This window comes from Peromyscus californicus, unplaced genomic scaffold, assembly GCF_007827085.1.
Source record: "Peromyscus californicus insignis strain IS unplaced genomic scaffold, ASM782708v3 Scaffold_8__1_contigs__length_139910024, whole genome shotgun sequence".
NCBI classification, from domain to species: Eukaryota; Metazoa; Chordata; class Mammalia; order Rodentia; family Cricetidae; genus Peromyscus; species Peromyscus californicus.
The window spans coordinates 131,531,672-131,544,271 of NW_026294606.1; the positions used below are offsets into that span (position 1 = coordinate 131,531,672).

At 44.5% G+C, this 12,600-nt stretch overlaps 1 protein-coding gene across 1 annotated transcript in view; it reads right to left on the bottom strand.

The window, feature by feature from the left end:
- Window positions 1-12,600, bottom strand: part of Frem3 (FRAS1 related extracellular matrix 3) — an 83,991-nt gene that overhangs the window by 5,476 nt on the left and 65,915 nt on the right. The window contains 2 exon segments of the mRNA XM_052729057.1: window positions 309-458; window positions 7,981-8,232. Coding sequence (XP_052585017.1) covers window positions 309-458; window positions 7,981-8,232 — 402 coding nt within the window.

The window sequence follows — 12,600 nt, forward strand, 5'->3', positions numbered from 1 at the left end:
CATTTTGCTGCCTGAGCTATTGCCTCCCCACCCCATCTCCCAAGCCCATGTTGTTGGTGAGCACTGTAAGGTCTTATAAGTATTCTGGACATTGGAAAAATTCACTGGAGTCCATGATAAGCAAGTGGCTAAGGAGTAAGTCATATAGGCTGTGGTCTGAGGATGCTTTTGCATAGACAAGCCATTTATCCAGTAGAAAGAAGAGATAGAGTCAGAACCCACCAATACAGACCTGGCTTGCTGGCCCCTGACAGACAGCACCCACCACCAGCATGAATGGTGGTGTTCTCTTCCCTCGGCCCTCTCACCTTCTGCTGGCTGCTGCTCTGTCTTCCTAGAGCGCACAATGACGGAAGATGCCACAGAAAGGTCAGTGCCTCTTCTGCAGATGGCCACCTCCACGTAGCCAGCAGTTTCCTCAACGTGATACTCTGCATCTCCAAAGTGCAGGGCGGACTCTAGGGAGGTACAAAGGACAACCCAAGGAAGGATGCGATGGACTCCCAGATGTACTTGCTCTCTTTGCTGGCCCTGTGTGGGCCTGGACATTTGCCACACCTGTCACACCTATCGGGTCACATCAGGTCACACAGACCCTGCTCAGGGAGAGAAAAACCCCAAAACTCAGAGAGCCAAGTCAGTGAACGACACACTGTGACTGCCTCTTGTTTGGGGTCCCACTTTTTCTTCTGCTTTAAGATCTTTCTGTCAAATAATAGTGACAACCAGGCGGCCAGGCAGACGCCAGCTGCCAGCTATTGTCCACGGAGCGCAGGGGTGAAGTTAGAGAGGCTTCGCTCTGTTAGGAACAGCTGAGTCACTGTTCTGAGTTTGGGGACCACTACTGCGCATTTTTTCATAGTATTTGTTGATTGCAGGGACAGATAGCAATCTGGGGCTGGGGGAGGTGGGACTCTGTCGACTGCGCTAGAAAAGTTCCCCCAGAGGGAAGGAAGCTGATTTTTTGAGAGGGAAAGCTGAAGGAGGTCAGAGCAGGCACCAGCCTCAAGGAAACATGTGTCTTCTAGAAGGAAGGAAAGCTCGATAAAGAGAATGCTAAGATTGGACACGTAAATGTGCTAGCTTCATTCTATGACCTGACCTGATTACAGTTTATATGAAGTTCAGGGCTGGTGAGTAGAGTGGATAAAGTCTCTCCCCACCCAGTTTCATGATCTGAGTTTGGTGCCTGGGACAAATGGAAGAAGGAGAGAGTTGACCTCTGCAAGCTGTCTTCTGATCTGCACATGCTGTGGGACACACTCCCAACAAAATAGACAGACAGACAGATAAAGTAAATGCAATAAAATTAAAGTTTTATGAAGTTTAGCTCCTAACACTAGATCTATTCTGTCCTAAACATTTTTGAAATAAATGGCATTTGGGCTAATACTGGAGGTTAAACAAAAAAGCCAGGAAGCTTCAACATGGAGGGATATAACCCTAGAGACAGAAAAAATAGAAAATCCAAGTTACGTAGCCATAGCAATGATGCCTTTGTAAATCTCTTAAGTGAAGACATATCTCTGAATTAAAGTAAAAAGAATCTGGAGAGTAGAAATCAGAATTAAAAGGTGTCTGTCTGTTCATGATGCATTTTAATAGAACAGACACACAGATACGTTGTACTGAAAGTTTTACTGTGGCACATTAGACCTCTCATAGTATAGTATGACTTGAGTCTCTTTTGCTTTTTGTGTCTGAAGTCATCTGGAACCATGCTCCACCTGAACTGTGCTCCACCTGGAACCATGCTCCATCATCTGGAACCATGCTCCATCATCTGGAACCGTGATCCATTTGGCACTGTGTTCCATCTGGCACTGTGCTCCATCTAGAACTATGCTCCACCTGGAACCATGCTCCATCATCTGGCACTGTGCTCCATCATCTAGCACCATGCTCCATCTGGCACTGTGCTCCATCTAGAACTGTGCTCCACCTGGAACCATGCTCCATCATCTGGCACTGTGCTCCATCATCTAGCACCATGCTCCATCTGGCACTGTGCTCTATCTAGAACTGTGCTCCACCTGGAACTGTGCTCCATCTGGCTCCGTGTAGTTCACTGTTTCCCAGTTATACCTAAGTTTGCACTATGCCTGCTCCACATGACAAGGGTGATTCGCTGGTGACTTTCTCTGAGCTGGATTGTGCTATTTTGAAGAATGCAAACTCTTCAGGGCTTTGATGAGACATTGCTGAAAACTGGAGACCCAGCGTGACAGCTCTGGAAGCCATGTTGAATTTTCTCAAGAAATTATAAATTCTGTAAGCTATGCTTCTGTAAGAACCTGGCTAGTTTATAGTTGTGGGGCTGGCCACCGCAGACTGATAGCGGAGGTAGGCCATACCCAGAGAAGGGTGCTGAAGCCATCTTCTTTTTTTATACCAAGGATTCTCACCCTACCTCCCTGTTCTCAATCCTGGAGATGTTTACGATGCTCCCAAGGCTGGCATGGGACATGAAATCAAGAGCTGGGAAAAAGTTATTTTTCTTCAAATTCTTAAAATGTTTAATAAACCGAGCTACATAGGCCATTTTTTAAATGTGACTATTTAATGTGCTCCCATGCCCCACTTCTCTCCCCTTTTGTGCCCTGCCCTGCCATTAGTCTATTTTGTCCCCATAGATGGTTTCTCCTCCAGTTTCGTGTTGTCTGTACACATGTGACTTTATGGATCTGCAGGGCAGGTCTTTCCTGACAGACATCTTGTTGGTGCTGGTCCTCTCTGGCCTTGGATTTGTTTCTTGTGAAAATGGTGGCATCTTTGGAAGCCTCTCACTCCCAAGCTGGGCGTCGCTCTTCTGTGGTTTCTTGATAAGGATGAAATGTCACCATTTTGACTGTGCCCTTATCAGTCCTTAAAAACCATGTATTTAAGGCCGGGCGGTGGTGGCGCATGCCTTTAATCCCAGCACTCGGGAGGCAGAGCCAGGCGGATCTCTGTGAGTTCGAGGCCAGCCTGGTCTACAGAGTGAGATCCAGGAAAGGCGCAAAGCTACACAGAGAAACCCTGTCTCGAAAAACCAAAAAAAAAAAAAAAAAAAAAAAAAAAAAACCATGTATTTGGTGATGTCCTCCGCTGAGACTGTCCTAGCCTCTAGATGGCGCATTTGGACCAGATCAGCTGATGTCTGCTGTTGTTCCATGATAACCCTCCTTTTTTTCTAGCTAGAATCTGGGAAGACAGCACACTCCCAAAATACTCCTCTTATTTGTTCATAAAAGCAGCCAGTAGCTTATCTTCTGCACTAAGGTCTCTCAGATAGAGTAAGACCCGACCCCAAGAGAGGGTGCTGGGATTGAAGTCTATGATGATGATGATGTTGTTGTTGTTGATGATGAATTGTGCCCATTTCTCACTCTGGTTCTTGTTTTCTTAACATAATCGGGAACTCTAGTGTTGAGATCATGTGGAACTGTTGTAACTCCTTAATGCAATGACATTTTATCATGTGTGCTTCTTGGTCTTAGCACCAGTTGCTAACATGTCCATTTTGTCCCACTGAAGTGAGTCACCCCTGCTCTGTGTGGGCTGTTGTTTGCAAGAGTATCTTTTTCTCCCCTTCATTTTCAGCCTATGGGAGTACTTGTCTACAACGAGTTACTTACAGATGGTACATATGGCTCTTTTCTGAGTCCCTTCAGTCACTTTTATTTTATGAATTTAATCCATTTGCATTTAAATGTGACAGCTAATAGGGAGGAATATTAACTGTGTGTGTGTGTGTGTGTGTGTGTGTGTGTGTGTGTGTGTACACGCGTGCGCACGTGCGCGCGGGCATGGGTGCGCATGAATGCACCCACACACGTGTGGGGTTCTGCCAGCTTAAGACCACAAACGCCGGAGGCAGGCCCTCGGCGTGGCCTGCTGCCAGTTAACTGTTTCCTCTTCTGCCCAGTTCTGTTGTCCTTCTTTTCTTCTCTAATGCCGTTTTTTATGTTCCATTGAGGCATCAGCTTTTTGGCATTGATATTATAATGGCTCTTCTTGGCTGTTGGCTTGACTGCATCTGGAATCAACTGAAGTAAGGCTCTGAGCAGCCTGTGAGGGATTTTCCCGACTGGATTATCAGAAGCAGGAAGACCTACTCTAAATGTGGACAGCACTGTCTGACGGCAGCCTAGAGAAAAGGACTTGGCTTTTGCGTGCTTGCCCTCGCTCTCACAGCAAGTTCATCTGTTCTGCTGCAGCTGCGTTCCTTAGCTGATATCAGAACCAGCTTCTTTAGGATTCCAACGTGGACTGCTGGGTATTTTGAGTACCCAATTTGATGATGTTTTGCTATTGTCTGTCTGTCTATCATTTGCTATTTCTTCTTTTACTTTGGCTTGTGATATACTTAATAAACCCATTCACACACAACTGAGAATACGGCTATCATAGACCGTCCTCTGGACTACACAAAACATACCCCTCCTTTCCCCAGCCCTTCCCCAAGGCTGAAGGAACATCACAGAAGGGAGGCAACAGAGTGAAGGAGGGCTGGAGAAAAGGCTTAGACATCAGGCTGCTTTTCTTGAGGATGTGAGTTCAATTCCCAGCACTCTGTTGGTGGCTCAGAACTGTCTGTAACTCCAATTCCAGGGGCTCCAATGCCCTCTACTGGCTTCTGAGGATGCCAGATATCCACGTGATGCCCAGACAATCATGCAGGCAAGACACTCATATACATTAAAAAAAAAAAAAAAAGAAAAAAAGAAAAAAAATGGAGGCGCTGGAGGATGGGGAGGGGTGGTGTGAAGTGCTGTCTTCTGAACTTGACATGACCATTACATTCGTGGTCTTTATAACATCTGTGGTTACCTGCACATGGCGAAGTGGGTGTCTTTTTTCCTTAGAGATGTAGTCTCTTAACAGTTCCCCTGAATCCAGTAAATAACCCCACATTCACACAATCCCTAAACTCAGCAGAAGTAGGAGTGTTATGCAGGGGGGTTGGGGGGATGAATGTGGACAAAGTACCTTACATAGAGCATGGAATTGTCAGAGAGTGAATTTAAAAATTAAAAAGAATAAAATAAAATATGATTTATTAACCCACTAGTGGGTATATACCCGAAGAAAATGAAGTCTAGGAATTAAATTAGCATCATTCTGTTGTCTGAGTGGCATCCGTGGCTTATGGATGCAACTTTATTATTTCCAACATGAGCAAGAGTTGGAGAGAGGAGGCTAGCCCAGGTGCTTCACCAGAGTGCGCAGGGGCTGAGTAGAGAGAGGAGGCTAGCCCAGGTGAGGAGCTAACGACAGCCTGTTCTTTCCCTTTCTCTGTCTTTCACGTGCAGCCAAGAAACGCTGCCATTTCAGTCTCCTCGAATTTAACTCCAGACACCGAGGCACACTTAATTTGCCACTTCACAAGCTAGCCAAAACATTTGCCTTTGTCTTTGTGTCCTGCTGTGAGGGTTTCTTGGTTTCCTAAAGAGTCCAGCATATGTGGGGTGCGTTCTTGGGCTGGCTACTTACTTTGACTCCTGATTCTTATCACGAGAAGCACTTTCCATTTCTCCACAGAAGCTTGCTCTGTCTGTGAGAAGGCTGCCAGAACGCATCAGCCACTTTTACGTCAGAGCTTTGTTCGTTTACTAAGTAGCACATCAGTACATCTCTATCTTAAAGTTCGCTGGTAGAGAGCTGGGTTCCTTGTTCAGGTGCTGATGCTCAGTCAGCATGTCACATACGATGTGACAATGAGGATCAGGGAGTATTACACAAGATTGCTGAGTAGTGTCTCCAGATCTCATCTTCTGCATCTACTTCTGTCTGTGTGCATGTATGAACATGTCCTTCAAGAGGTGTGCTTGCAGAGTTGCTGCACCATGGAATCATGGGCATAGATTTGCAAACGGAAAGGATGCCGTCCTTTTTGTGGGGCTCACTAAGCAACAGTGACTGGTGGTAACTAATATGAAGGTAGCGTCTTATTACCAAAATACTAGCCAGCACTTCCACCACTGTGTATAGGGAACTTGCAAAGAAGAAGCCATTGCTCTGTAGAGGCTTGGCTATTTGTTGGTGGGAAAAGATCCCAGAATCATCCACTGATATATCATAGCATGCACAAAATAGACAGAATCCCCACCTCCGCACACCTTACATGAAAATAGGGTATCAGTGATATTTCTATCCCCAAAACGATTTTGTTTCAGTAAACTACATTATCATGATTAATCTTCCTAGAAAGTACTCCTGGATGTGTCTTAGGCCTAACAGAAAATAAAACAAAAATTCAGATTTCCGTAAAGAGGAATACTGGAAATTTATACACTGTTTTTGTTTTTTTTTGAGACAGGGTTTCTCTGTGTAGCTCTGGCTGTTCTGGAACTCGCTCTGTAGACCAGGCTGGGCTCAAACTCACAGAGATCCCCCTGCCTCTGCCTGTGTGAGTGCTGGGATCAAAGGCATGCTCCACCACCGCCTGTTTCATACACGTTCTTTTAGGAAAACCAACCCCTACCTTAATCTGTAATGGAGATACTGTTGCAGGATACATTCAGAAGAAAACAGAGACCTCTGGTACTATTCTTGTTCTTAGCTCTTGATACTTTAGAAAACGTGTTTTGAAATGAACCTAGTCCTTGAAATTTTTTTTGAATGTCACAGAACGAGTGTTGTATGTCTCTGAGGTGTGGTGTAAAACTAGCCCATTGCACATCTGAGATGTGATTGACGGGCTGAGGATCTGGGAGCACCAAGCCACTGGAGAGCAAACACTAGCAATCTCACTCATTTGCTCCCTTTCGGTGGCGGTTTTAGAGACAAAAGTTTGAACAGAATGTTGTTGTGTGTGATCAGTTTGCATGCTGTCCTGGAGAGCACGTATCCTGTCCCATCTCCACTCTGGGTGTGTTTACATCTTGTCTCAGCTCTCAGTTTAACGGGACTCTTTGCCATGTACAGGAAACAGTCATATTAATTCTGTGGTACTGGCCAGCTTAATCCTGCTCTGATCTGGGCATAGACGCCCTGCTTCTCAGGTCCCCACCGAGGCCTGTCTGGTGGATGGAGTGACCGGATATGAGAGTGGTCATGTAATACTAGCTAGCCTCCATGTACAGAATCCGACTCTTGAGTTTACTAACATTTTTCCTTAAACGAGACAGTGGTGACACCGAGCTCGCTACATCTTATCACACGTGGGAGGAGGTGGTCGGTGCTGAGGGAGGAGGAACCCCTTCATCGTTGGCTGAGTCTCAGTTGGGCTTCTCAGAGATCAGGAGCCCTAGGAAGGGGACCAGATGCATGCACACAGAGTTCTCGAGTCCCCTATGTCATTTTAAGACTCTTTATGCTATTGGGGACATGAATGTTTGATTAGGGATCTTTTAAGTCTTACATGACTCCTTTGGCTGTGCTGGTTTTTTTTTTTTTTGTTTTTTGTTTTTTTCGAGACAGGGTTTCCTTGTGTAGTTTTGGTGCCTGTCCTGGAACTCACTTGGTAGCCCAGGCTGGCCTGGAACTCACAGATATCCGCCTGGCTCTGCCTCCCGAGTGTTGGGATTAAAGGCGTGCGGCACCACCGCCCGGCGGCTGTGCTGTTTTCTTTTTAGAATAAAGTCACACACAAAGTCTTAATCTTCCTGCACTCCATTTTGTCCTTGGTGTTGGTGGAGTCTACACCTGTGGAAAGTTACGGCACAGCTTTAGCTTTAGCGGGGAGCAGAGCATGAAGGTAACAGGGACTGCCACAGTGGCTCAGCTGAGAGTGCCTGCCCATCATGCACAAAGCTCTGGGTTCCAACCCCAGCACATCCAACAGGCAGGTGTCTTACATCCCTAATCCTAGCACTCGGGACGTAGAGATAGGAGGATCTGAAGTTCAATGCCATCTTTGGCAATACAGTGAATTTGAGGCCAGCCAGGGCTACATGTGAGCTACACGTGACCTATCTAGAAATCATATAATTTACCTTACAACTGCAAGAGCAAAGTAGAAGCTGAGTCATTGCTTAGATCAGAAAGAGAACTTACCATCCTCTCTGTCAGCCAGGATCGTTACTCTGGAGGTGGGGAATTTGGCTCCCAGCTGCCCTCCCACCGGCTGGCTCAATGTAATGCTGAAGGACTCCTCTTCTTCATAGAGGGAGTCATTGATGATCAGGACCTGGCAGGTCTTCTCCGTCTCACCCTTCTCGAAGTGGAGCATGCTGGTGTTGTCTTCTGGTCGTGAGACATAATCTGACCAAGATAACTCCATGGCAGGAATCGTGCCAGTGGCAGAACCTGCAGGCATGTGAAGAAACACAGGAACGGTGAGAAGATGCAGAATTCCTAATGGGAGTTTCTTCCTGGTTCATCAGACTGTTTGTAAACAACAGCCATCGGAATGACGTACTTACCTCTTCCATTCACAAGTATTAATATTGCGGTTGGAAGGCTTTCAGCACAGTCTATTTTGACATGGTGCAGATTTACTGGTCTTTAAGTAGGTGTCAGACCCCAAGGACATTCCACCCTCCACCCCACTGGCAGGCCCACTGACTGGGTCCGGAATTGAGTCTAGGCCCAGCTCAACCCGGACAATAGAAAGATTTCTGGCAGTTGGATAAAAGCCAGCGTTCCTCCGGAACTTATGAAAGTAGTTCCCATCTGCCAAAAGGAGTCATTCCCCTCACCTCTGGCAAAAGGGACACATGGCTCCATTGACAGGCACTGTGACTGCATTTCAAAGCCCATGCTGGCATCCCAGCTCCCTTGGTCCCTACTCGAAGTGCTTGCTGTATATGTCACAGTCCACGCTAGCCTCCCCAGGCTCCCCGCTTCGTAGATACCCTTTGTTTTCTTTATATCAGCAAGTTTCCCCCGTCCTGCTGTTACCACTATTCCCTTACTCTCTCTCTAGCTCTTGCTCGTCTCCTCTTTCTCTCAGACAGCCCTGACAACTGCATAGATTTTTTCCTACCTTCCCATGCCATAGTGACACAGCGTTTACACAATCTTTCATTCACACTCTGATTAGAGCTCCCTGCACACCACCACCTTTGCACACCACCACCTTTGCACACCACCACCTTTGCACACCACCATCATATGGCCATGAGATTACTTGTCAGTTTACAAACAGTGCAGGATTGGTCAGGGGATTTTAGCTTGGATTCAATGCACCTTACATAGGTATATTTTTAGATTTTGTTTTTTTTTTAACTTTTTAAAGTATGTGTATATATATATATATATGTGTGTGTGTGTGTGTGTGTGTGTGTGTGTGTGTGTGTGTGTGTGTGTGTGTGTGTGTATAGATATGGGCACATAAGTGCAGTGTCTATGGAGGCCAGAAGAGGGCATTTGATCGCCTGGAACTGGAGTTACAGAGGACTATGAGCTGTTGACTTGGATTCTAAGAACTGAACGTGGGTCTTCTGAAAGAGCAGCATGGGCATGCTCTTAGCTGCTGAGCCATCTCTCCAGCCCCATCTTTAAATTTTGTTGAAACAGTTGACTTGTGTTAAGACTTACCAGTGTAAATGCACAACTTCTTGAGTTTTGATAAATCCATATAATATGTAACTAACAATATAATTATAATATAGGACATTGTTTTCCTCCTTCTTGCAGCCCCTCTGCCTCTTTTCTCCCATCCCCCAGAAACCACAGATCTGCTTTGTGTCATTATAACTTTATTTGATATTGTGAGAAGTCCATACAAATGGAAACACACACCGTGCGGTCTTATTGTCTTGACTCTCATTTACCACAGTACTTTGAGACATCTGCGCATCGTGGCTTTGTTTCCTTTTATTGCTGACTGTTGCTTCTCGTCAGGTCCAAAGGAAACTCCAAGTCCCCAAACTCCAAAAGGCAGTCCAAATATCCAGACACGAGCTTAACCTGGGCTATAGGAGGATTTCTGGTGGTTAGATAAAAGCCAGTGTTCTTCAGGAGAAACTGGTTACCATCTACCAAAAGGAGTCGTTTCCCTTACCTAGGGCAGAAGGGAAATGTGGCTACCCGTGGCACCATCAATATGCCAAAGCAGATTCTGACCCCAGGCTCCCCCAGCAGCGCAAGTACCTGTTACAAATGTCAATGTCTGTGCTGCCATGCTATCACCCCAGCCCTTCTCACACACACCCCAATTTCCCTACAGTTCATGGGTTCCTCCCCCCAGCCACTCATTCTCCTTATAACCCTGCTGTCTTCACTGTTTTCTCTGTGCTCCGTCTCTCTCACTTTCTTTCCTCCATTCTCTATCCCCTCCTCTTTCCCCCTCTCAAAGACAGTCCTGGCCATGTCCTGTCTGCTGGCCATGTTCAGTCTACTTCTTTCTTTCTCTGCCCTGGGCTCTTCCAGATGCCTCTGGCTGTTTTCTCTCCCGTATCTGCAATTAAAACAAACAAAAGCAGAAACAAAAACAAAACCCCACAACTTTCCCCTTACCATACCATGAAGTGGCCATGTCGTTCGTTTATACATCTGGTGCAGAAACCCAGAGGATGCATGAATGGACCCCTTTCCAAGGGGCTCAGCCTCTCCTTACCGAGCCGAGCTGCTGACTGGACTCTCCTAAGGTATGGGTCATTTGTTTCTGCTGGCTTCTGCCACCTATCACATTTGACTCCAAATTTTAGAGTCTGTCTCTTCAGCCACTTCTTCCCTCTACCTGCTCTCTCCTGGTACTTAAGTAAATGTCGCTTAGGAGCTGTCCACTTTGTCTCTGTCAGCTCCTGGAACCTACTGCTGCTATAAGACCCACACTGGTACATCCAGCAACTTCTCTCACCCTATTGGGCACCCATCACATGGAAAGGGATGCCTTTCTGTGATTTGGGACATCTCTCTCTGATTGTGTAAACTTTCTATATCCCAGGATTTATAAGTTCAGGGATTTTTATATGATGACTTTTGTTCTGGAATTTAAAAAAAAATGAGTACAAAACCATGAACAATGTTTAAGGAAAATAGGACTTAAAAACAGAGTATGTTTGGTGATTAAGGTGTACTCAGGTTAACAGAAACTGACAGAGATGTATGTCTAGCCATTTATATCTTTTCTAACTGTGTTCAACACCAGGCTTCCAGAATTTTTTAGGTAATGGATAGCATATGTTTGATGAATAAGGTAGATTTGATGAATAAGGTTTATAAATTCCTAAGGTCTATTCAGGCTGGCAAAAACTAACTTGAAGATGTATGTCTAGCCTCCTTGTCTAACTTGCTAAACTTTTCTAAGCTTTAGTTCTTTGAGGTAAACTGAGTCATACAAAAACCTGTGATATTCTATAAAAGCACACTGTTAAAGAATCAGAAAAATAAGGTTCCCAGTCTGTCTACAGACTGTGTTTATAGTTTAAAGTTTTATTTTGATACAAAGCATCTTAAACCTTCTATTCAAATTTTTAAGACTCAAATTTAACAAGGATAAATTTGTAAAATCCTAATCTTATAAAAGCTACTAACTTGTTGTAACTGTTAAAGATAATTAACACATACAAGTTAGTAGTCCGTCACCTTATACATTATTAAATTCTTTAATGTGCTCAGAACTATGTTTGTAGTCATGTAAGTACAAATGTAATTCATTTACAGGGACAAGATTTAGCCTTTTGTATATGTTGTCAAGGTTAAGCCTGAAGCAAGTAACTAGAAACAAGTAGTTTGTTTAAAATCAGGTGTACTTACTAGGTAAGATTATGGTCCTTAAACCCCTCAGAGAGTTCTGCTGAATATGGTGTTTAATGAAAAAGGCTTTCCCCATAGACAAAATACCAGGTTTTGGTAGCAGCAGCTGAGGCTGTCTCCAAAGACGGGCAGCAATGGACTCCATCCAGAGCTTGCTTCAAGGGTGATAAACACCTTCAGTGATGTGGCTGGATACAAGATTCACTCAAAAAAAAATTCCAAAGAAGCCAAGAAAGAAATCAGGGAAACTACACCTTCATAATAGCCACAAATAATATAAAATACCTTGAGGTAACTCTAACCAAGCAAGTGAAAGACCTATATGACAAGAACTTCCAGTCTTTGAAGAAGGAAATTGAAGGAGATACTGGAAAATGAAAGATCTCCCATGCTCATGGATGGGTAGGATCAACATAGTAAAAATGGCAATCTTACCAAAAGCAATCTACAGATTCAATGCAATCCCAATCAAAATTCCATCACAATTCTTACAGACCTTGAAAGAACAATACTCAACTTCATATGGAAAAACAAAAAGCCTAGGGTAGCCAAAACAATCCTGTACAATAAAGGAACTTCTGGAGGCCATCCCCAATTTCAAGCTGTACTATAGAGCAATAGTAATAAAAACTACATGATATTGACATAAAAACAGATAGGTGGACCAATGGAATTAAATCAAAGACTCCAAAGTAAATTCACACACTTATGAACATCTAATTTTTGATAAAGAAGCCAGAAATATACAATAGAAAAAAAGAAAACATCTTGAACAAATGGTGCTGGTCTAACTGGATGCTGGCATGTAAAAGATTGCAAATAGATTCATATCTATCATTCTGTTCAAAACTCAAGTCCAAATGGATCAGACCTCAACATAAAACTAGATACACTGAACCTGATAAAAGAGAAAGTGGGGAACGGCCTTGAAGAAATTGGCACAGGAGACAATTTCCTGGACAGGACACCACT